Here is a 27,995-nt window from a genome sequence, read left to right as displayed (position 1 = left end):
CGAATGTAATCTCGTATGCATTGGCTAAAAGACGTTGCTCTGACGTCATTATCCCTTCATGCGGTTTATGTATTATAAAATTCAAATTGCTTTCTCTATAATAAAGATCAGATCAATGTAAATATTGTGTTTTGAACCGATTATTTCTCGTTCAAACCCATGCTCGACCCAAACTGGTATGAAAAGATATTATTAGAACTAGAAAACATTGTCGTGATTCCTGGTTTGTTAGGTTTGTCATTAGTTGTAAAGGAGGTAATCGCATTAGACGACACGAACTTAACGAACTAACAAACAATCCTTCATTCGTTTTCAAAGCATGCTTATTAATTTTGTGCAAATAATTTTGTGCAAATATATGAAAGCAGCGTTTCCGATCGAGGCGAATGCAGGCCAACCTTTTTATTTTACGTTTATTTTGATTTCGTATATCAGCTCGCTGAGAAATTTAGCATCATCAGAAGTCAACAACCTTCTCTATATGTTTGATATATGTAAACATACAAACGTGCTGAAAAGGGAATTTTGAAGAAACTTCAGGAATTTCACTTGATTCTGAAGCTGCATATTAATTTTAAAAATATTGTCTTCTACATTTGTGTCTAGATAAATGTATTAATTGTATACAAGTAAAGGTATGCATCTTATTAATATCGACTAACTGTTTCTGGTGATAAGGGAATCAGGTACACCATTCTGGAATGTGTGTTCTGTTTATATGATATTGTTTTCTGATTATTCTCAGTCCGTGTGAAAGATTTATACCACCGAATCTGTTTGATCGTGATGTTACAATGTAAATAATAACATGAACTGTTTATTAAATGGTACATAGTGTTATTTATATGAAATGTAAATTTAAAAAGGAAACAATGCACTTCGCTAGGACATGGTCAAGTTGCCTTGTGAACTGAGATGTGCTTGACTAACCACTTAACATTGTTGACGGCCCTTACCTACACAACGACTATGCCTGGAATATTTTTCTATAGGTGAACTGAACTGCTAAAAACAGTGACCCTGGTGGACTCGAACTCACAGCCTCCGCATATCATAACCTGTACACTGTCTATATGGACGGCGCGCTAACCGATTGCACCAGTGGAGCACACGTTTGCAATATAATGCTTTGCACAATTTCCAAAAGAGCCTAAATTATACTCGTATAATTATTCGCCTTATATGTCGTTTGTAAAGACATGCGTCATAGTCCAAAAGCGTGAGCTTACATGGAATTGACTATAAATCAGGCTCTGTACCGGCGTCCTTTATGAGAGGGCAATGGTGATTGAACGCCCGGCGTGCTTAGTTCCATTGACCTTTTAAATCAATATGAAATACAAAATTTTACAATTGTTATTAAAATAAATAAACCATATTAGCTGTAAGGCAATGTTAAAACCACATCTACAGACAACACTATTTGAATAGTCTGTTGTCTTGTGACTCTGCGTCGCGTTAAGTCTCTGTTCCATGTACCTCAAGTTAAAACCAATTCGTGGATCTAGTAATTTGTTTAGCTGCTGGCTCGACCCAGTATTAACCTTGTATTACTGTAAATAAAACAAAACATGTCAACGTAGTAGACCATTGCATCGGTTTGAGTATTATATATATTTAGCGATATAACCACTCAACAATTACGTACATGATCACACACTTTCCGCAGTGGCCGAGAATATGCTTGGTTGTAAACATAGCTCGTACATGATCACACATTGCGCAGTGGCCGAGAATATGCTTGGTTGTAAACATAGCTCTCATTTCACTTTCTTGGGTTTGTTGGGATTTGGTATCGTTTTCAATTAATGCATCTGAACATGATTTTGTTAAATCTAAGTTTAAGTAAAAAAAGAAAGAAGAGTGGTGTTTCTTATCGATGCAGAGTATTTCCATGATTTCACAGGAGCGTTTCAGCACGGTCAGTTTGTGTGAATGACATTTATATAGATACAAACGTAATCTTAAAGCTTTTTTTCAGATATGACACCATTTGAAACAAACATTATGATACTATTATTTAATGATGTAGAATGTCAAAGACATACCATGAACAAAACATGGAACGCAAAGATGTTATTTAAAACCAGTTCATACAACAAGGTAGATGGTATACAGTCAGATGTATAAGTTTCGTGCCTTGGTGTCAAGCTCAATTATGCTTTGAATTATTTCTTGATGTTTTCACAAGAAATTTTGCAATTGCACTGTCCAAAATATTAATTTGGAATAATTGATGTTCAAACACTGATTCTAAACATTAAAAACACTTAAGTATTCTGCACTGTTCTAAGTAATGAATCCCATAATGTGTTTCAATAACTGTTAAGATGACGTCGGAAAATTCTTCTGTAAGTATAATCACCTTATGTTTAAAAGTTGTTCAACTCTCATTAAACTATTTCTCAATAACGGCTGTGCTCCACTTAAATTGTGTTGTCTAGCTGTGTTATTTAAACATTGTAAGTCTCTCATTCAGTGTCTGTTTAGACTTGTGTCAAATTTGGGCTGCTGAGCATGTCCCTTTGGCATCCATTGTAGTATTGAAACCACGATTCAATATCTTTTCAAAGAACAGAGCATTTCCTATATGGTAAAAGTGTCATACTCTAGTATGCAATAGTTTGTTCTGGTCCTGTAAACATGACTTTACTATTGTTATCTGTTGTTATGTGTTTGGTTGTCGGTAGACAAACCTACGTTATTTTCATTGGTCAGAATCGTGACCGTATGGTTAAAGCGACATAAGCAGTACATTTATATGTTAATTGGCGTTATTTTTGGTTCATTTTATTCAAAATAATGTGCGCATGTGTTTGAACATTAAATTGTGCATACACAAAATAGACAAGCAGTACGAACATCTAAGTTATGGAACACTAGCATATCTTATATTATGTAAACAATTTTCCTTCTTCGACAACAACACATGGACAAACATTTGTAAATATTTATTCATTTCTCTTTGTGTTCACTGTTCAGCCACAATGACGGTTTCAATCATTATCAATAAACTTTCAGTGTTTGCTAACTCAATACATGCTCAATGAACTTATTTAGATGCATTGACTAAAATGCTATAAAGTTTTCTTTTCCAATGCAAATGAAGCTTGGCAATACATGTAATGTGGTTGATATTGTTCATAATGTTATAAGTATTGGCTTTATATATGTTGTCCCTTTCTTGAGATATTATGGATCTTTGCTTAGAAAAAAATGATTTTTTTTTGTTGGCTTTGGTTTAATTTAACAGTCTTTATCGTACGCTAAGTCTTGACGTTATTTTAACTTAAAAGTAATGCTACTTTATTTCCATACTTGCAAACAAAGAACAAAAAGTAGATGACTTAAAGTTTAATGTTGCTTAGTTACTGACACATATATTTTTCATAGACAGATATCATTAAGAAATACTTGCTCGTTTTGGAACAATGTTGACATATGTTTGAATAAAAGTTTTGTTGCTAAAACTAAACACAATTCATTAGATGTTGGAAAATATGAAAGGACAAAAGTAATTTACATAAGGAAAAACATACATTAAAGGAAAACTTTTTATTGCTATATTTGATTGGTTTAACAAGCAAATGGATATCTTTAATAACCGTTAAAATCCAAAATGTTACAGTGCATTCTAATGGGTATGGACAGGGCTTGCAAAAACCGTAAAACAGTAATTTAATTTTATTATCTTATAAATATGAATTTCAAACATAACGAAATAAGAAGTCAATATGTCAGCTCAATACTTTGAATACCCACCTCCGTATTTTAATAACTATTGGTATTTAAAAATGATACGCATTAGTACATTAAACTTATTCTACACGTCGCATTTTTAATCCAATGTTCGGACATGTTGAGATGAATTTGTCATTATACATTTGATATACTCGTCCTGATAATATATTTATCTTAACGAACTTTCAAGAATGAGTCTTTGAATTTATACTTGTTTGTGCCGGTCCTTGTGTCACGAAACTACTTGAACATGCGTGCTCTAGCTGCTACGTCTGTCTTTGTAATCATTATTTATAACTTAAGTCGTCATTTATTACTGACAAGATAGTTATGGGCATATTAGGTTATCTGGTTTACTGGAATGCAATTTAATGAAATGAAACTTATAGTCGCTACACAAAACTACTCACATGTTATGTGAACTAGATCGAGGCAAACCTCGAGACATTTGCGCAGTCTTCTAGTAACGAAAGCGAATTAAAATTGGCAATAAAGATCTATTGACTCCAGACCAGCTCCATATTTCACCAGTAGTTTTCAGCACAATCCGGAATGTTCAATTGGTGAGAGACCAGAACCAGGTGCACCATGTCGGAATGCCGCCGCTGTTTGTGTGATCTTCTTTACTGGTAGTTCACAATTCTTCTGGGAAACCAACTAACGTAATTGATTTCTGGGTCAAACAGGCAACGTGTTACTAATCTTTACCTAATTAACGATGTAATCAGTTGCAAATCAAAACATAAAAATAGTTATTAATGAACATACACCTTCTCTGATGACATAATCTCGGAGATAAAAAATGAAATGTATCTTTGTACATCTTGTATAAATGATAATAAGTCCTAAAGAACGCGGTTTAGCAGCTATCAATGGGTTTCTGGTTTGGGTGTTTCAGTGGATTTGAAAAAAAAATGTGTTTGAAATAGATTGGAATGTGTTGTCACGAACAGTCAGTTTGTTTTGAATGGAAACAAAATCATGATCAGGCCAGCATTTTGCTGTAGTAAGTGACAGTTCATAAACAATAAAGTTAGACACAAAGCATTTACGGGAGCTAAGTCCGAACGGGAGATTAGTTCAAACGGGAAACACGTTCAAACGATCGCCTCTGACCCGCTCACAAATGCTTTCAACGTTTGCATGTATCTATAAAACATTAAGAAGATCATTCTTCTTTAAGCATTGTGCTACCGAAAGTGTTAATGATTTAGATGTAAAGTTGTCTACTATAATTAGATTAAGTATCGGGAATGTTGTAGGTTCGATCTCGACCAAAGGGATCATTAAAGTTCCGATGAAGGATACCTTTTTTAAATTATCGAGTAATTTAATATTTCCTGGAGTGATATCCCGATCATTCATTTTTTTAATCCTATTTTCATTCGTATTCAGTTGTATCTTTTTAATTATAAAAATCGCACACAAAATAAATCGACGAATCAACAATGAATACAAGTTATTGCAACAAAATATTAATCACTCTCGTTGGAATGCGAGAGAATAGGTTTTATGTCGTAGAATAATGCGGAGTACTCCTATTAAACCCAGGTTGTCCGGTTATGTGGCAATATACCAAAGTCACATATTTCCAGGCCGAGAATCGAACCAGGGGATACTCGGTGAAAAGTGATTACGATAAACACTGCGAACGCGCTATCCACGGTAACAGTTGTCATGAAACATGAATATGTCATTCATAGCCCCATTGTCTTAGTCGGAACAGTATATATATATGTTCGATCAATATCTTGGAATATTATTTTTATCTAGTAAAATGGCGCATTTAAGTAGGAATTATCATTAAACAGGGGCTTTTGAAGAACCCTCGAGCAGGAACGTGTGGAAGTTAGTGTCCAAAACCATCCATTCAAGTTCAAACTTTAACTCAATATAGTTCCTAGTATCTAACATGTTAGTCACCATTTGCAAACTCTTGAAGCATATGAGGCTGTATAGCGAATCAATTATCTGTCATGTTGAAAATAAGGAAATTTTAACAGTATGCGTTGTAATTTATCGCAAGCAAATATTGGATTTGAAACGAATATATTGAAAATTTCCAGTGCAATGTTTTTGGCGATATCTAATCAGATAAATTGAGATCAGTTGGCTGTTTCATGCCGCAATTGCAATTGCTTTCATAAGTCTAGTTATAACACCATTCTTGAGTTGAGAAGACAAGAAGGAACCTTCGACAACATGTCGAAGTGATTTCAATGGTGACTTTTACTTCCAACAGATTAAGGTCAGAATAATCTCGAACAGTACCTTACTACAGGGAGAGGGCCAATAGCCATGATTAGCATGATTCGGACACAAGCCTCAAGGTTAACTGACACTATACACGACTCACACAATATATTAATACAGTGAAGACAAATTACATATACACTATTAAAATATGTTTATGAACAATTGGTGTGGTTGTTGCCTTGAAACGAGAAGCGAAACAGGACCTGACTAGGGGCTAAACCGTACAATTAATAGCATTGTTTTTGTTCTATGGTCCTTTCGCATATGTCATTTTTGTCGCATGATCAGTGCAACGAGGCAATATGGACAGAAAATATGTTTATCACTCAACAGCCGGAAGTACAGATTGTTGTGAGGAAATTGTGCTATTCAAATAAAGAGACCGTACTCCCACTAACTCTGGCTAGGCAATGTTGTCGAGATTGCCGGTGTAAGGTGCTGATAGGTTGTAGGCGGTAACTGCTTCAGTAGCCCTATATATAGGTAATGACATACTAAATAATAGGCAAACACTCCTTCATTTAGTTTCATCGAGGTGCTCTCTATTTATTAGTGGATTAATTCATTGCAGCAAAGTGGCGGTATGCGATGTAGGCTGATCACTGCAAAAGCCAGACGAAGTTGATACCTTATTTTTCAAGATCTTGCTATTAAAATCATAAATAAAAGTGAGGCGATATCATGCCTTAACTGACAGAGACAAATAACGGCATCTGAAATTCCACACTTTAATGTTATCTGCTGCATAGTTAAATTACTATGACATTTATCGAGAGATACTTTATTTAAACGTCATGTCCCGGTAAATATAAATGTTAATGGATTTACTTCATTTAATTTGATACATTACGTTACAAAAGGTCAAGAAGACCAATAATAAAATATTTGTTTTGAATATTATCTGGTATCTAAGGGCTTAAGTACGATAGGCATCTAGCATGTGACTTCATATTATGTCACGGCTTATTATTTATTATTCATCATGAAAGCAAATCATGATAAAAACGTCTTATGTTAAATGTTATGCAAACACCATTGGTTTATTTCTTCTTAGAATATTAGATACATTTCTCATCTAGATACATATAATAATTGTACGTTAAGAGAGCACAAACCCAAGTTTCATTATCATTGATTTTGTATCTCCTCAACTGTTTCTGGTGATAAGGGAACCAGGTACACCATTCTGAAATGCGACTACTGTTCATATGATATTGTTCTCAGTCCTTCTGGGAGATTTACATAGCCATATCTGTTTGGCGGAAATGTTACATTGAAAACATTACGCACGAACTGGTTCTTAAAAGACACATGTTGCTACTACTGGAGTGAACTGCTTTGTTTCAATGCTGGCCGTTAACCGGGACAGTTCCGAGAAGGATGATTAACAATACAAATTTAAAACGAGTTCGCAGGCTATCTTTATAATTTTGTTCACATGATGCATTATTTAACAGCTGACACAAATATAAAAACCTGCCAGTGCTGTGGTAGACCATTTACATATAAAAGCGATTGAACCACCCCACAAGGACACACGTGATCACAAATTGCCCAGGAATCCTGGATTTCATTCGTTGTTTAATCATATTCAATTTTCTACTTTTTGATAAATGTCGGAACAAGTGTTAAATAACTTAGTTTAAACCCCGAGTAAACCCGTGTTAACATGGAATCGTGTTTTACTGACCGTTCCCAGGAGGTTATTCCATCATTTATTGATAAAGCTCTTTTGGTGCGTGTGTTTTTTGTACGTTTGAACCCATACTTAAAATTGGCATTGATATTTGAAATGTCTTGATGTTTAAAAACTCATATTTACCCAATCTAGCTTTAAAAATCATTCTTCGCATTAAGGCGTTAAAAATAATATGGTTGTCCACCCCCTCTTAATATCTCTTTTTATAGGGCAATTGTTTCTTTCTGTTACCAATATATATATATATATGGTATGCTTAAGAACACTACACAATTATACAACCATTATTACCATCACTGGTATTTTTCGAAGCCAAAAACACTTTTAACTTGAAAAAGACAAAAAAAATAATGGCAAAAAGGGTAAGGGTCGGGGCCCAAAACAAAGTATGTCAATAAACTGGAAACAAAAATTGTTTCTTACGCCTTAGTCCTTTTTTGTTTTTGTCTTATGAAAACACACCTTTGATAGTTTGGACGGGGCATTCCCTTTAATCATTAACTAAACATGGACTATTGAACATCTTCACCTGTCACCATCGTTGGATAACCCCGATACACTTCTAGGACAATTATGAAGTATAACGGAATGAAGTACCGTGGTTGCCGACGATGCTTGTCCCGAGCATAACAAAAAATACGACCACCCAATCTTTAAAGAAATTCTCCTTTAAAACTTTTCATATAATCATTTTAAACCAAGTGATGTGGTCTTTTGTACATGACCTCGTGTAAGAATGTCGTAGCTTTTTACAAAGGAAAACACAGCTTACTTATAACATAGTACTACAAATTAAACATACAGACATGTAGCCAAAAAATAATCATAAACGTTTTCTGATAAAATTTATATTTCACAGAAACGCTCTGGAGAAATTTGATTTTTTTCCCAAATAATTTCCAAGTCCTTATGCAATCTTTATGTAATATAGCATCCATATTCTTGAAGTGCTAAACTCTTATCGATCAGTTAACCACGGTGCAATTCCATATTTCATTTAACGAAGAAAAATGAAACATCTTCATTTTTAAACCGCCCGCATGAATTTAAAGATGCACTCTTATTCCCAAATAAGATTACCAAAATTAATAAAGGATGAATAAATGTCGTAAACAATGGTTTTTATGAAGGATACCGAGTTTAATTTGAAAGAAATGAGCATAAAACACGGTATTTCTACCTTATGGGACTATAGTAGACCGCAGTAAATCTTTTAGCATTCACCAATCATTTAATATTTTTGCACTTTCTGCTATTAAATACAAGGCTACAATCGTGTTATCAATAATTAATATTTTCCATAAATGCATTATTTAGTAAGTAGTTAAAGGTTTATAAGTCAAAATTGATATTTGTTTTACATATGTTTGCATTGATTTTGAATAAGAGTGTCACTTTAACAAGGTTTAATTGAACATCAATCTGGCAATAATCATCCGAATCGAAAGAATGGTGTTCCTCGGCATCGAGTTTAATCATGCTGTCACAGGAGGGATTTGAAAAAAACACACCTTAGTTTGTGAAAATGGGCTACATTTGGGTTTATATGGTACTAGTCACTTGTAACTTACTTTATAACAAAAACAATACCAATGCTTCAGCCAGACGCAAAAGTCCTGCACTGTACAAACATTTCTGCCCTTGCGCTTTGTACATTTTAGAAAAGGCATTGCTTTTTATCATTAAAAGAAATCAGAGACTCTGTTAAAACGCCGATTGTCTGAGAAATGAATTGCATTATTGGTTTCAATTACCTTCTTTGATGATGTTAGAGCAAATCCTTCTAAACGTATACTTTTACAAACCAAAACTCTGTAAAGCTCAAAGACTTTATCTTAAAGGCTGATTGGATGTGCACCCTTCTGTAAAATTAGGTTTCATAACAATGTTGTACTTAAACTATATTGAAATGTTACCAGCAGTTCATTTTTTTTGGGAATAATTCACTTTCTATTTACTTAATACGTTATTATCTAGTCTAACATTGATGTATTCTGTTTTTTGTATGCATGTTGATATGCTGTTTATGTTGGTCGTAGATCCTTTGTATGCAAAAAGCGATGCTTAGAGATAAAATCTTCACTTTTGAAATCTTACTAGTATCAACATGTTTCTTGAGCCATGAAATTATACCTCTTTAAGATTAATGCTTTGCTAGTCAATTCGGCTAATTGTTATAGATGCATTTTAGTTTCACTACTTTGTTATTTGGTGGGTTGGAATGAAACGTACTTTCCATATAGATTTGTTTACTGTATACACAATATCAGCGAATGGAAACTAATATCATGGCTGTGGGAGCTGGCACACCGTTTGCGATATCATGTAAAAATGTTCAGCTTCCACGACGACAAATTGGGTGTCAACAGACATTTGTAAATATTTATTAATGTCTTCCTCTGTTGAACGAAAATGACAGTTCTTATCCCAAATATGGTGTCACTGTGTGCTTACTCGATGATTGCGTAATCAATTACATTAAATGCGATATAGTCTTCTTTTCCAATGAAACTATGACTCATGGATTCCTAATGAATTTATGTGTATTACTGGAACACTCTGTATGTGATGGTAGTGCTCAGGCTGTTTCAAGTATTGGCTTTGTGTTTGGCTGTTCATGAGGTTATATTATCGTGTTACCATGCGAGTAGTGAGTTTATACTTATCTCTTTAAGGTCGGGTTTGAAAAGAAGCTGATAGCATATAGATTCCCTCAAAGTCCGTCTCCTGTATGTCTATGGTGTTCACACGTCCCTGTTGTTTCATCTGGTGTAGATTGCATGGTTTTGTTATGCTTACAATAATCTTTATGACTATATATTCAACATGAACTGTAATACATGAAATATCCCTCATTTCCTGTCCAATGTCATAAAAGTTTAAAAATATGTTAGAAGAAAACTCCTCTATTCAGAATTTACGAGAGCGTCTGGAGTACATTGATCGCAACTATATATTCCATAAATCATGACAAATAAGCCTTTAAAAGAACAACAAAATGAATAGTTTCACCTAAATCGAAACGCTATACGCACCTTCCTGACAGTTTCCGTCTGAATTAACACTTCAATACAATATCTTTGTCAGAAATCTGATTTACATTACAATACGAATGGCCTTCAACATTCTCCACACTATAGTAAGGGAATAGTGTGAACTTCATTTGAATATATATGTTATAAGTATTCTAAATGCACGGGCATTATATCTATTCTAAATGCACGTGTTTATGTCTATTCTAAATGTAATGTGTATTCTAAATGCACGGGTTAATGTCTATTCTAAATCGTGTATTCTAAATGCACGGGTTTATGTCTATTCTAAATGTTATGTGTATTCTAAATGCACGGGTTTATGTCTATTCTAAATGGTGTATTCTAAATGCACGGTTTTATGTCTATTCTAAATGGTGTATTCTAAATGCACGGGTTTATGTCTATTCTAAATGTTATGTGTATTCTAATTGCATGGGTTTAGCATGGGTGTTATGTGTTTTAAATACAAGATTGTTATGGATATTCCAAATGTAAGAGTAATATAGATTTTTTAAAATTCGTGATATATAAGTGTTCCAAATGAACTGGTTTTATGGTTATTCTAAATGCACAGATTGTCTGTGTCTTTTAAATGCACGGACGTTATGAGTATTCTTCATGCACGGGCTTTATTGAAATTTTTAAAGCACGAGTTTTACGGGTATTGTTAATGCACAGGTGTTATGGGTATTCTAAAAGCACATGTTTTATAGGTATTCTCAAGGGACGGCTTTTATTGGTATCCTTAAAGCACGAGTGTAATTGGTATTCTAAATGCACAAGTGGTTACAAGCTTCAAATTAAACTGACAACTCCCATAATTAATAGTCTGGCATTTGTTTAATACTTCAATGTTTTGCGCTGGCCCTTGCGTCACTTCACTTCTGGGGCAAGTTTGTTCTGTCCCACTTATTCTGATAGTTAAACTCAATCCTACTGCCTTGTTTCTTACGAATAAATATGAGCAAATAAGGGGTTCGGTTTTCTAGAAGACATTTTAATAAAATTAAAAGTGCTTGGACAAATATACCGTAGCTGCACAAAACCAGGTACTTTTATCAGCATTGGGCTGTTTATGATGACTTCCTTGGGCATAAGCATTAAATTGACAATACGATCCATTTACTCAAGTTCTTTCTCCTGATTTTTCCATGCGTTTCAGCATATCCCAGAATGTTCAATTGGTATCGATGAAAGACCAGAACCAGGTGTACATAGTCGGAATGTTGCTGCTGTTTCTATGATATTGTTTTTCTGGCAGTTTTCAGTACTTCTGGGAACCAACCTGTCAAATTTCTCTGATAATACCTCTGTGGTAAACTATTACACTGTTACCATAACGGCAAATATTTTATACAATAACGGATGGATTCGAACGACAGCGTAATTTGTTTCTGGGTCAAAGAGGCGACGTTGCTGTTCTTTTGCAGTTCAAGACAAAGCTCGGGATATTCAACCCGTACCTCATGTGCATGGACTAGTGTAATTTTGGAGAAAATATGATATAACAAAAAATGTCTTTAAAATAGAGAAACGTCGTAGATGGGGTGACGTTTGTATGCATGTAAGAGTTCAATTTTGACGACCGATAGGTAAAAAGAGCGGCCGTACTTCGGCTGAATAGCAGTTTTGCATTACAGGAACACAATTAAGGTTAATGCAATTACATTTTATTATTATTATAATGTATGATATTGTTTAACTCATTTGACTGTAGTAATTCGAAAGAAAAATGCAATCAATACGTATATTTACATTTAAAATATGAATTATCCATTGCGAATATGTTCTACAATTCAGTATTAGTTTTTAAAGGAAATTTAGCAGACAAAAATCGTTTATATAAAAGATTTCATGATATTTGCAACGTCGTATATCATTGGTTAAATGACGTCGCGCTAATCCAAAGCGAGCGCAAAATTAAAATTAACAATGACGTCATAACTACTTGCGTGTCATGCAATATGAACGTCTAGCTCTATCTTTACTTAACATACAACCTTTTCAAATGAAATTGCAGACAGGTAATGAATAAGTGCTTGGTTTAATCATTAAGAATTTCAACTATCGCGCGGATATGTAAAGATCCGCCTTCAGCCACTGATCTGATAGACACTTCCTGTGTCAACTTTTGTGTTGACAATGTTTCAGCCAATGAGGTATTTTTTATGTCAGTTAGATGACCTAAAGTAAAATCTTTATGAGAAAGAAGAGTTCGTTCGCTACGCTCACCACTCCGCCCATTCTTAATCATTAAGGTTTTTGATTATGTCATTTAACGTTTACAACGTTCTAATTCAGACTGGATACCAACCATCTCAGTATTTATTATACTTGTTTAAGATTATTCCGGGTATTTTATTTCTGCAATGCTTAAAGGGGGGGGGGGAATGGTATACGGCAGGTAAAACATTAAAGTCTTCTTCGAATTATTTGACCAGAAAAAGCATGTGATAATCATAAGCTGACACGCGTCAACTTGTAAGGATCGCTTACATACAAATGAACTCTTTGAATGAATAGGTGTATTCAGTATTTGCCGACTCGTCTTATAATAAAGATATCTTGTCTTAACACTTAGCATAATCCATAGTTTCTCAATTAAATATACTGTGTACGGGCCCATGGAGATGACATCGACTCCATGATATATATATTGACGGGGAAAATAAAAGAATACCATGTGGCAAAAAACAAGACTCGGACACGCCTTTACGACATTCTACTTGGTATCACAAAACATTTATTTGGTCATTTACAAAATGGTCAATACAATCATGGTTGTTGTTTTTTTTCTTAATAATTTGCGTTGACTCCATTCAGAGGGTTATGAGTCGTTGTCCATTTTTAACTTGATTATTGGGGCAAATGCAGCTACATTGAACTAAAACCCGCCAACGATTAGCGAGGTTGTAAACAATTCAAGTCATTCAAAGATATATGTCTAGTCACATTTGACAGTTTTTATTTAGATTGTTATTATATCTAATACAATTTAATAACAACTTTAATTATGTGTATTATATGAATTGTACCAAATCAACCTCAAATGGAAATATAACAATTATCCAAGTTTTTCAAGCAAAAAATGAAAGTAATAAAAGACTTTTAAAGACGTGTTTATAAGACCATTACACAAGTCCGAGAATTTTATGCAGCTCATTACATGGCGTTTCTAAGTTGTCCTAGAATAATGTTCGTGCTTCTGAGTTTTTGGCTGTGATGAAATAAAACAGGCATCTTAAAGTTCATAAACATCAATTTATTAGGAAAAATATTTCCAAGAAATATTTTGTGGTAGTTGATTGGTTCCGAAGAGAATTGCTTAAGTAAATTTAAATCAAATTAAACCTATGTAATTAAATATGGAATAAAAGTTTTTTATCGTCTGTTCCCCGCCATTACTTTCATTCACACACGTGCAACACGAGATCAAATGACGTGAACGTTTCCTAAAATATCAAATAACTATTAGCAGTTGGCATTTCCACCATCCCTCCGTCCCTTCATCAGAAAAAATGGCAAACGGATATACCGCTCTCACACGACCTCACCCGGTCATGAAACAGTACAATACTATCCAAGGCTGTCTAGTCCCAGTACAATACTATCCAAGGCTGTCTAGTCCCAGTACAATACTATCCAAGGCTGTCTAGTCCCAGTACAATACTATCCAAGGCTGTCTAGTCCCAGTACAATACTATCCAAGGCTGTCTAGTCCCAGTACAATACTATCCAAGGCTGTCTAGTCCCAGTACAATACTATCCAAGGCTGTCTAGTCCCAGTACAATACTATCCAAGGCTGTCTAGTCCCAGTACAATACTATCCAAGGCTGTCTAGTCCCAGTACAATACTATCAAAGGCTGTCTAGTCCCAGTACAATACTATCCAAGGCTGTCTAGTCCCAGTACAATACTATCCAAAGCTGTCTAGTCCCAGTACAATACTATCCAAGGCTGTCTAGTCCCAGTACAATACTATCCAAGGCTGTCTAGTCCCAGTACAATACTATCCAAGGCTGTCTAGTCCCAGTACAATACTATCCAAGGCTGTCTAGTCCCATCATGTCTCAAAGGTTACATTTACATACACTGTGTGGATTGGCAATGGGATAGGTTTATGTGACAGTTAGATATCATGAAGACATTTGCTGATTTGGCTGAAATCCCCGACATGATCCCATCAAGACCAAAAGCAGGACTAACGTAGACTCAATGGTGCTGCCAATATTCTGTCCAAGTATGCATGTGTTAAAAACAATGCTGTCTGCCATAACTTAGCTGTATAACTATTGTTTCAAAACAATGCTATATACTATAGAGCACGTGTGACATGATTCAAGATGAAGAACTCAATAGCTCTCGGATAGAACGATTTCTTAGGAAATGATGAAGACATAAATCTCATATTATTACGAGTTAAAGTAGAAGACAACATGCCTAATTGCCGTTGGTATCTGCAAATGGAATGTATGCGTCAATTATGTCATTGCCACGTCAGGATTCTGGCTTAAGGTACATGACCACGTTACTCCGAAAAATATGAATGTCGGCCGATTTCAATGAAACTTGGAACAAATAATCGTCAATGACTCTACTTTAACGAGGTGTAATTATTTTTTTTCGAATCCCGTCTTTTGTTGATTTACAGCGCCACCTAGCGGACACGTGCTATTTGGCGCTAACATTGATAAAACCGTAAAAAAATATAACTTTACGGCTTTTTTTTACAAAAAAAAATCGGAATATAATTTATTGTACGATGAATAAATAATCCTATAATTTTAGTATAAGTATTTAAGAAAAAAATAATTAATTTTAAGTTTTATGACAAAAAGGCTTTAATAAGAAATCGCCAAAAACAGATACCCATCGGTGAATTTGACGTATTTATCTCGAAAACGAACTTGGGAAGGGTATGTTTTTATTTAGTCATAGGAAACATAAAAAATTGACGGTGAGGTTAATTGCTAAAAGATATAAGAAACCTAAGAAAATTGATATATTAAGCGTGATTTCTACGCCACCGTCAACGTCAATAAAAACACGTCAAGTTAGTGACGCCATTGAGCTTGGCTCGTGTCTCTAGTTCATTGTCTTTTGGGCCCATGATTTGAGCCCCTAAACAGGGTTGTTGTTTTTTCGACTACTGGGCTTGTCCTTGTAGTTTGCATCGTTTTATTAAAGAAATCATGATTCCCTCCATTTTTTATACATAATTATGATGATATAACACCTTTTTTTGGTAAATAAGAGATTTCTTTTCTCGGTCATACAAAGTGAATCTATCAGTTAGTTATCGCCTTCTACCAGAACATGCAAAGATAACTTGAAAGTCCGTGAAAACATGTCTTCTCAGACAAGGCATGATCAATACCGAGAAATAATTATTGTGTTCCATGTTATAAAAGAAAAAAAAGTTAAATTTAACATGCGTTGTAAAGCTCCAAGTTGTCGCTGTTAAGATCAACACTTTTCTTCTTTGTAAGAAATGTGCATGTAATCATATATATGTCATCAGTGGCTCAATTCGTTTCCACCTACGATCTGATAGTCAAGTAAAAACAATCAAATCATTGTAGACAGAGAACAATTCTTAACGACTAAACTATGTATCACTGATTGAGCATTGTACATGATAAAATTAGATGTATCTATTACAACTTATGTCATTGACATACTCTGTATGGTTTCTACTGGGTCTCCGTAATTAAAAAGAAAAAAAATCAGGATTTGTTCTGTTAACCCTAATGTGTTTATGATATTTTTAAAACATGTAGTGAACTGCTAGGCTGATTGTTTTAGCGCTTTAAAGAACATACTGACATGTAATAGGTTACATCTGCTATTTTTGATGCAGATATGTGTAACAGTTCCACAATTAAGGATGAATTTACTCCATTGGGACTACAGCTATCATTTCTTAATGTATCTTAGGGTGATCGCAATGTTGGTAGAAATTGCATCCACTTCTAACTCAATTTCAGTTAAACACACTTAAAGTTGTGATGGGAAACAGCGCAGCGTCAAGCAGCCAGTAGGTTCATGCAGACTTTTGTAAACTCTGCAAACAACAACATATGTCTACCTTCATTTAATCATATGCAAGCGAAAACGAAGAAAATTAATTCATCGTTGAAATGAAAGGCATAAATAATTCACGCACATTTTAATTGAATCCTATGACCTTTGCAGGGGTAGGAGAAACTGTAAAACTGTTAAAGTGTTTAAACAAATAACGAATGCATAAGTATGATTATTTATAATGCTTAGAAATAAATAATCTTGTTTGTATTTCCTTTCGAGACTAACACAAGCTGATAAATAATACACTTAATTGAACAAACCATGCTCCTGTATAAACGATACCAAGTTCATATCATACATATTTTCTTGAATACTACCAGCTCAGAATTTATTTTTCACAGCGACAATACACTATGTTTTGTATTAAAAATAACTGAACAAAATAGTTAATAACCAGAAGGTCATAGGACCATGTGGCCAAATATTGTACAACAAACATAGAATTTTGATTGGAAACGTATAAAAAACTTTTAAACATCATGAAAGCTATTATGTGCTATAAATGGATAAAAACTACCTTAAATAATACTTTTAACAAAATGGAAGTCGTTAATTAGGTGTACGAATGCATCGACAGATAAGATTTAAAAGTGACACTCTTATTCAAAATCGATACATACACATGTATAACAAACATACATTTTGACTACTAATCCTTTAACTACGTACTAAATTATGCATTTATGGAAAATATTAATTACTGATAACAAGATTGTAACCGTGTATTTAATAGCAGAAAGTGTACAAATATTAAATGATTGGTGAATGCTAAAAGATTGACTGTGGTCTACTATGAATATATAAGGTAGAAGTACCGTGTTTTATGCTCATTTCTTTTAAATTCAACTCGGTATTCTTCATGAGAACCACTGTTTTCGACATTTATTCACCCCTTTTGGAATATTAAAACAAAATTATTAATTGTGGAAAATCTTATTTAGGAGTAAGAGTACATCTTTAAATATGTCTAATAGCCGAACGTACCGCTAAATATATACATTATCAATTGTAGCTAAATTTCAAAAACGGAAACGTCTTGAATAGGGAATTAATTATTATCCTCCAATGCGAATAGCACCCGCAGGTAGTGGATAAAGCATGAAGTAAAACTCAATTCCTGTCACATCACTGTCCCATTTTCGCGCCAGGCTTAACAGTCTACGCCGTCACTTGAAATTATTACAACTTCGTCCCTTTATATCGTTCCATTTTTACAAATATATTGACAACTGTAATGGACGGTTAAAAAAATATATATTGACAATGGTCAAACTAGATTCAGTCCTTTTCAAACTGAAGATAAATAATGGAGTTGCTTAGGAAAACTGTTATCGCGGACAATCATTATAGAATTAGATTTCAATCTTATGTTATGGCAGCGAATAAACAGGAAATTGCTTCATCGTTCAAACGAATAGCATTAATAATTCACGCAAGCTTCAATTGTATCATGACTTTTTACAGAGAAAGTTCCAAACAGTCAGTGAATGCAATACGGTTCTTCTTCAATAATTGTGCGTTCAAAAAATTAAGCACGTCATACCCAGCACCATTCCACCATAAATTGGACCTTAATATTATACCTGTTGATTTCTTCAGTTAACAAAGCCACCAACTGATTAAAAATGCATGAACTTCTTACCTTCTGTTCAATGTACATTATTAACCAATAATTGTTCTAGATTTCACTTCTTTCCAAGCAGAAGGAGTGTTGAAGTTAAACTACATTTTTATTATCTAGCTTTTCACAATATACGTCCAACTACATTTGTGTAATAAGGGTACGAGAATACGAGGACAAAACAGAGTCGCTAACCACTGATACAGTCCTTGCACAAGGCTAGGACAAAACCGAGTAGCTAACCACTGACACATACATAGTACATAACAAGGACAACCCCGAGTAGCTAACCACTGACACATACATAGCACATGACCAGGACAACCCCGAGTAGCTAACCACTGACACATACATAGCACATGACCAGGACAACCCCGAGTAGCTAACCACTGACACATATATAGCACATGACCAGGACAACCCCGAGTAGCTAACCACTGACACATACAAAGCACATGACCAGGACAACCCCGAGTAGCTAACCACTGACACATACATAGCACATGACCAGGACAACCCCGAGTAGCTAACCACTGACACATATATAGCACATGACCAGGACAACCCCGAGTAGCTAACCACTGACACATATATAACACATGACCAGGACAAACTCGAGTAGCTGATCACTGACACATACATAGCACATGACCAGGACAACACCGAGTAGCTAACCACTGACACATACATAGCACATGACCAGGACAAACCCGAGTAGCTAACCACTGACACATATAAAGCACATGACCAGGACAACCCCGAGTAGCTAACCACTGACACATACAAAGCACATAACCAGGACAACCCCGAGTAGCTAACCACTGACACATATATAGCACATGACCAGGACAAACCCGAGTAGCTAACCACTGACACATACAAAGCACATGACCAGGACAACCCCGAGTAGCTAACCACTGACACATACAAAGCACATGACCAGGACAACCCCGAGTAGCTAACCACTGACACATACATAGCACATGACCAGGACAACCCCGAGTAGCTAACCACTGACACATACATAGCACATGACCAGGACAAACCCGAGTAGCTAACCACTGACACATATATAGCACATGACCAGGACAACCCCGAGTAGCTAACCACTGACACATACATAGCACATGACCAGGACAACCCCGAGTAGCTAACCACTGACACATACATAGCACATGACCAGGACAACCCCGAGTAGCTAACCACTGACACATATATAGCAGAAGCCTAGGACAACCACGAGTAGCTAACCACTGACACATAAATAGCACATGACCAGGACAAACCCGAGTAGCTAACCACTGACACATACAAAGCACATGACCAGGACAACCCCGAGTAGCTAACCACTGACACATACAAAGCACATGACCAGGACAACCCCAAGTAGCTAACCACTGACACATATATAGCACATGACCAGGACAACCCCGAGTAGCTAACCACTGACACATATATAGCACATGACCAGGACAACCCCGAGTAGCTAACCACTGACACATACATAGCACATGACCAGGACAACCCCGAGTAGCTAACCAATGACACATACATAGTACATAACAAGGACAACCCCGAGTAGCTAACCACTGACACATACAAAGCACATGACCAGGACAACCCCGAGTAGCTAACCACTGACACATACAAAGCACATGACCAGGACAAACCCGAGTAGCTAACCACTGACACATACAAAGCACATGACCAGGACAACCCCGAGTAGCTAACCACTGACACATACATAGCACATGACCAGGACAACCCCGAGTAGCTAACCACTGACACATATATAGTACATAACAAGGACAACCCCGAGTAGCTAACCACTGACACATACATAGCACATGACCAGGACAACCCCGAGTAGCTAACCACTGACACATACATAGCACATGACCAGGACAACCCCGAGTAGCTAACCACTGACACATATATAGCACATGACCAGGACAACCCCGAGTAGCTAACCACTGACACATACATAGTACATAACAAGGACAACCCCGAGTAGCTAACCACTGACACATACATAGTACATAACAAGGACAACCCCGAGTAGCTAACCACTTATGCATACCTAGCACATGACGAGGATAAACCCGAGTAGCTAACCACTGACACATACATAGCACATGACCAGGACAAAACTGAGTAGCTAACCACTAATACAAACCTAGCACATGACCAGGACAAAACTAAGTAGCTAGCCACGTATACAGACCTAGCACATGACCAGGACAAAGCCGAGTAGCTAACCACGTATACAAACCTAACACATGACGAGGATAAATCCGAGTGGATAACTACCAATATAGACCTAGCACATAACCAGGACAAAGCCGAGTGGCTAACCACTTATGCAGACCTTGCACATAACCAGGACAAACCCGAGTAGCTAACCACTGATGCAGACCTAGCACATAACCAGGACAAAGCCGAGTGGCTAACCTCTAATACAGACCTAGCACATAACCAGGACAAAGCCGAGTGGCTAACCACTAATACAGACCTAGCACATGACCAAAAGCCGAGTCGCTAACCACGTATACAGACCTTGCTCATGACCAGGACAAAACCGAGTAGCTAACAATTTATGCCAACCTAGCATATGACCACGACAAAGCCGAGTGGCTAGCCACGTATACAGACCTAGCACATGACCAGGACAAAGCCGAGTGGCTAACCACTTATGCAAATCTAGCATATGACCAGGTCAAAGCCGAGTGGCTAGCCTCGTATACAGACCTAGCACATGACCGGGACAAGGCCTAGTCGCTAACCATTTATGCAGACCTAGCACATGGCGAGGATAAATCCGAGTGGCTCACCATTTATTCAAACCTAGCACATGACCAGGACAAATTCCGAGTAGCATTTCACTATTACATACCCAGCGCTCCACCATGACAAGTGCGGTCCATACAAGACGGGCAGACATGTTTACTGAAGTCAAGTGCGACGAATGTATGTTTTTGTGTTGTTTTAGCTCTTATGCAATTGATTTTGCGTTTTCTGTGTTTCTAGATCAATCTAATCGCAAAGATGTTCATCTCATTTAAATAATTATGTGGTTATACTTGCAGTTGCAGTGTTTGTGAATTTTCAAATTCCGTACAATATGTTTTCAACTCCATGAGGTTAATATCGATGTTTTCTTACAGTTTTGGCATTATTGTGTTGAACTCAGAGAAAATTTTGTTTCGCAAGAAAAATATTTAATTGCAGCGTTTTCTAATTGTATATACTTAAATTTCAATTATCTCAATTATTATGGAGGCTTATAATGGCCGTCGGCATCTGCAACATTTATACATTTACGATGCACGAGATGGTATAATCCGTTAACAAACGTAAACTGTAATATACACATATTTAGTTTTAGTACACATAACCGGAAGCGTACTAAGGCAAATAAACGTTCGATCATATTTGCAAAGAACACAATGAGTTTCATAAGTAGTTCATTAACACATGCACTTGTTTTATTCATATGTATCTGGATAATTAATCGAATTCCAGTGTATTAAAGTAGCAAATTTTGAATATAGAGATATATGGGTGTAACAGCAGACACATCATTCACTCCTTTTATTCTGCAGGAAAACCCCCAAACAGAAATGATATAAATAATATGAACGTCTTATTCAAACCGTCACTGCTATTTTTCTAATTTCGATGTTTCCGTGCCTCCTACAGATTACTCGATCGGAAACTATGTAATATTTTCCGAGATATGGTCAGCCTTAATATATGATAAGTCTGGAACACTTGCAAACAACGTAGGGATGTTTATTTGCTTGATCCCTTTTATCCTATAAGGAATGTTTTGATTCAAACAAGCATCAAACCTCCTCCGTCCATTTTTGCAGTGACACAAGTAAATACCTAACAAAAACAAGAAAGACGTGCAACAGACATAACTATTAGTGTAGATTATTAATTACTATACATATACAAATTGTTTGTATTCGTTTTATACATTATATACCGGCCAGATAAATACAGCCGAATAACATCTCTGGTCGAGTATATCATAATGCTCAAAACATTTATTTTGTTCTTTGATGTTGATAGAGAAACGAACTACATGTAGTTTACATTGCAAATATGATAATCAACATCAACCGATCACTAGAGTAGGAAACGATCGTCTAAATTAAAGTTGCTATCAGATCTTATAGAAACGTGGAATCCAGGGTAAGCGGTTGATCAGGAAGGTCAGGACGTATTTCTTCATGAAAGCTAGCTTCTACACACATTTGTTTCCCATTGTCATGCTACAGCTACACACACGCACGCACGCACGCACGCACGCACGCACACACACACACACACACACACACATATATATATATATGTAAATTATAAAGTCATTGTATCATTAAAATGGTTATTCAATCTTAAACAGTGGACGTGAGAGGCGTATGCTTTCACAAACTGGGAGGTCCAAGTGTCATGACAACTTATCAAAATTGAAGAAGCTATGTGCAGTACCAACACTTTCTAAATAATTGGAATGCAGATAATGGACGACGGAGAACTTGGCAGTTTTAATTTCGCAGTGAAATACAAACCTTAAGATGTCAGTTAATATCAAATGTTGACATGTAATTATTATTTTCTTCTCGTTCTTAGAAAAGTGAGTTAGATTGCTTCTTCTTGATTGTTGGTGCAATGCTGAATCTAAAACACAACTTGATATAGCTGCTGAATAACTCGGTTCTTAAGTTTAGATAAACAGCTGTCCAGAAACAAGAATACACAAAGAATAACCAAAGCCATTCACTACTTTAAGAATGTTCTGTATATCTTACAATGTTGATTTTACCAACGTAAATGCATCTCCGCATATTCAAGAAAGCGTGCGTATTTAGACTACTACCAATATCAAGCATTTGTACAATTTGTATTCGAATATTCTTGGGGAAATGAAAAGGTGTAGTACATTTATGTAAGTGTGACTGTTGACATTATGTACACACTGAATTGAACATTTCTAATTTTGTGAACTTATGATCTACTCTAGTCATTATACATTTGTTGTCGAGGGAGGGTGTGGACTCACCTGAAGTTGCTGCACGGGTGGATGACCCAGTTACCCTGGCGCTTGTGTCGCATCTTCTCTTTGAGCAAGGCATTTTTATTTCCAAATAATTTCATTGCAAGTTTATTATCTGATGGCTGGAAGAACGCGTATATTTGCTCCCTCAGGAAGCTTGTTGGACTTGATTTTTCCAAATTTACACTATTATTACAGTTGGGTAACAATTCCTCTTTCGGAGTTCCATACAAACTCGTTTCGTCACCTATGAATTGCACCTTCATTTCTGGTTTGTAGTTTACATCTGGGCTTAAATAATCACTATAAATTGAATCATCATCCGAATCTATAGTTATTGTGATCGATGGATTTTCTCTACCACATTGGGGTAGGCACGGCATAGTTCCCTCTACATTTTCACTGACGTTTGCATTATTTAAATTCCGTGACTGTGCACCCATTCGCTTGAGTTTTAGACTAGGCACGCGTTTCGATAATCGCGGCGCTCTCTGTTTATCGTCCATATTGATCGATCTTATAGCGCTTCCATTGGCCGGTCTTTTATGGAACTTGACAGAGTCAGACCGTGGAATGTGAGGGGACAGAGAGGCTTTCTTGGGAGGAGGGGATCCTTCCAGCTTCCGAATAGGTGAGGACAGCTGTGAACCACTTCCGGAAGAGTGAGAAGAATCAGAGTTAGACGGACCTTCTCGCCTGGGACTTTCAGTCTTGACAACATTGGGCTTAGCAGGCTCCACCGCCTGAAACAGTTAACAATATTTGTCATGGCAAAACAAACCTAGTAACCAAAACAATGATCTTATTTTGAGACACAAAAACATGTTCATATGAAAATGGCAAACCACTCGCTATACCTTAATACTGTATATAGGTTATTCCATTATTTATGAGTCAAGTGTGCTTAACATTTACTGATGTATATGTTGTAGCTGTGGCGTTGTAACTGAATATGCTTTGCTGTGATATCCTGTTCTAGTATATGCGGCTATTTTTGGGTGCCATAATTCTTAACTAAATCACATATCCAGTAATGGGCTTGTCTCTGATATTATTCGCCTCGTACTGAAATGACATTGTATTGACAAATCAAAGCTTGTTTATATATGATATATAAGGATACAGATATTTCATTTATTTTTATTTAAAACGTTACAATAGTTTTCCCTTTGACTATTTTCAAAACCGTGTTCTTAAGTTAGGATATATGACAGAGCATATAATGTTCAGCAAGAACAACATTTTACACTCGGAGAGGACATTGCATTTGATTTTGTTTCTATTAACTTATGATTTATTTTAATAAATATAATTAACGTATGGTGAACCTTGTTTCCGGTTTGATTAATATTACCCATTTTCTGTATAACGCATGTGTCATACATCAATATCACTCCGCATGATTGTGTACTATATAAGTGGAAACCTTTATTGCTAAATTGGTAATATTCAAGCAATTTCAGCCATATTTATATTTCTAATTTGTGTTTTATGATAAAGAAGTATTTAAAGAAAGTTCAATTTTCATAAAATCATTCGAGGAAATAATGTCATTTTCTCTTGATTTATATTTTTTTTATTCTTTAAACGTTCGTCAATAACTGTATATAAATCGGAAATGACGTCATGAGCCTATAACAAAATGAAACCGGATGTGAAGTCATCGTTTATAGAACAGCAAATGTTTATAAAAGTACAGTGTTTATGCAGTGGTCCTTACTGGATAGCATCTCAGGATTTGGTTTACTTCTAAACGGAATGCAAACGATCGGATATATAAATAAAAAAGATAATTAATAATTGTTTTGATTACTACAATTGTGAAGTTAATACACCGAGTGCAACTGCACTTTATCATACCATTTCGTAATTAACATACAGGCCACGATTTTTTTTATGTTTATTGTAAGCCTAAAAGGAGTATAAAATAAAATTTATTTGAAGTATTATAATAAAAACGAACCAAATTGTATGCGAACGTTACGACATTTCGGAACTGACGTTGTTGAAATTGTCTCCCCTGTGCATATATAGACGACTTGTATATCTATGCTATCGGTCATTTTACTATAATGCCTCACAGCTACACGCCAGAGAGGAATATGTTTGCTAGAGTAGACATTCTGCAGACTACGTCAGATTCTCATAAATAACGCAATACAGTAGATACCAATCATGGAATTTGAAGTAGATATGATTAAAGCAGGAATGTGCTTAATTTCGCTGCATTACGGGGACGTCCGTATTATTATCCAAGTGTAACCAGCCATATTATTGGCTAGTCCCAGAAAATCAAATTGAGGTCTGTGAGCCGCCTGCAGCTTACGATGGAAATCACATTCTGATGACCATCAATTGTATTTTTGATTGGATTATTTGTACAAGGTTACAGGCCGTACACCAACATTTATTGCAAGTTTGACATGTCACAAAATAACGTCTGTACCCTGGTCAATCTAATTATGTTATATTTCACGTTTGAATTTTGAAATTATATTTTATAAATGTATTTATTGATCAATTTGATTCGATATATACTGTAACCAAGTTGTTCACTCAAAGCAGTGATTTACCGCATTGTTATCCTATTTACTGTTAATTCTAAGTATGTCTTACCATAAAGTTAATACGCCGAGGGCAATTATTATTTTGAAGCATGTCGCATGATAATAGAAGCCTTGAATGTTTATAAGGTTGGCAAAAAGACCCAATCAAGAAATGTGACGAATTCCCTTTAAGTATTTTGTTGAACAGAAAAATAAAAGCAATTACACAAGATTTTGGTGAGTTGGGACTCGCTACGATGTACTTATAGATCATTGAAGTATATGGTTTTATAAAATAGCAGATAGATATTGGTGTCAACTAAACGGGAGTGAAACTATACCGTCGGAGATGAAGATATAACTTCAAATGATGCATGTATAAACGGTAATTGTTTTCCTATTATTTTAAAGTAATGGCATGGTTATTCGGTCTTGCAGCCATTTAATGTCCTCTCCCAGTGTATATTCCATATTGCTTTATGTTTAGCTGCGGTGTTACATATTCACGATAATTCACTAAACAATCTTCTATTGTATGGAACGGATGACCGCCCTTTTTTATTCTCCACAAGCGCCCATTATGGTGTTTCCAATAATGCTTCGAAAACTGTATAGATTGTCTCTCTTTATCCAGCAGCTAGAGAACAGTGAAACTTTTAGTTGAATTATAGTTGCTCTTAGAACAATGTCAAATTACGACTAACAAGTGACGGATCTGTTCATCTTCAGGTTCTCGGCCCACAAATCAGCCGCTATCAAACGATTAAATTTAGTAATATTAAAGATTATTATCGACGCCTTGAATTCCATCGGGATAACGTTGACATTTCTCATGTTTTCTTCGTCAGGAAGGTTCAATGTCCAGTGACGCCTTTCTAACACCTCCGGGAGTTGAATATAAGTTTATTTTTCATGTATTCGGTGCAGATGACAAAATCCGACCTGAGGGCACGTGTGGAAGTAAACGATAAGTGAACGTCAAATAGTTCCCGATTGACTTCGCCTTTTTGGAGGTGTCATTTAATTTTGTATTAATTTTTGTTGATGAACATTGTTCTGACTATGTTCTTATCAATCATTCTATTTTTAATTTAGTACCATAATCCATTGAAATATTATTCTGTTATGACGCGTAGGCGCATGTGAGTCGCCTTACGCGGGTAGGGGAAGACAGACATTTCGAGGTCCGGTAAAAACTCGGAAACACGTGTGCGTTATGCAAGAACTATGTTTCTCCTGAAAATTTTCATTCAGTTTTCGGATCATCGTCTCTTCTCGTCGTGTTTATACAGATTCGCAGCCTCCTTTAACCTCCATGACATCTTTATCAGCGAGAAGCACTTCCCTCGAGAACGCTCCGAGACATTTACAGAAGAGCTATCGCAGAGTCTGTCTCTTTTTCAAACATGTATAATAGATCTGTGTATATGCTCTTAAAATGTTATGTCTATAACTAAAGCGTAATTGAAAACGCTTACGGCGAAATTCAAAATTGTTTCTGAAAAAGGTTTGGAATAATAATGATTGCTTTTAAGTGGTTGTCATCAATAACTTTAAAACTGTCAAAAATATCATAACGTGAAGCAACCCTTCGATGTCTGTCGGTAGAGGGCTAAGAATAAAATGCATGATATTGTCGATTAAGAAGTTCGATCGTATCATAATGGACCATTCCTATTACACGAGAAAACACATGCATTAAGTGACAAATTTCAGGCAGCAAAACTATTTATGTTTAATCCTTGCTTTCGAGAATCAAACCTCGCAACAACATTGCACTAATGTACCAAAATGACGTCGATTGATCAAAGATATTACCGTCAGGAGATGTTTAGAGGCAAAACATCCAACGACCGAGGTGCTTATAATGCGTGGAAACTTACGTGTTGATTAGATTTGCAGTGCGGCAGTTTGATCAGAACGATTGCGGGGGAGAGAGGAAAATGG

General features: G+C 35.8%; 1 protein-coding gene across 2 annotated transcripts in view; it reads right to left on the bottom strand.

Annotated features, from left to right (window-relative positions):
- Positions 1-27,995, bottom strand: part of LOC128229201 (potassium voltage-gated channel subfamily H member 2-like) — a 141,406-nt gene that overhangs the window by 29,510 nt on the left and 83,901 nt on the right. For both annotated transcript variants that reach the window (XM_052940941.1, XM_052940942.1), the window contains exon 4: positions 23,509-24,245. In XM_052940941.1, the coding sequence (XP_052796901.1) occupies positions 23,509-24,245 (737 nt within the window). The remainder of the gene's footprint in view (positions 1-23,508; positions 24,246-27,995) is intronic.

Source organism: Mya arenaria, chromosome 3 (genome assembly GCF_026914265.1).
Source record: "Mya arenaria isolate MELC-2E11 chromosome 3, ASM2691426v1".
In the NCBI taxonomy this organism is placed as follows: domain Eukaryota; kingdom Metazoa; phylum Mollusca; class Bivalvia; order Myida; family Myidae; genus Mya; species Mya arenaria.
Note: the sequence above shows the minus strand (reverse complement) of the source record. Positions and strands in the feature narration are given on the sequence as shown.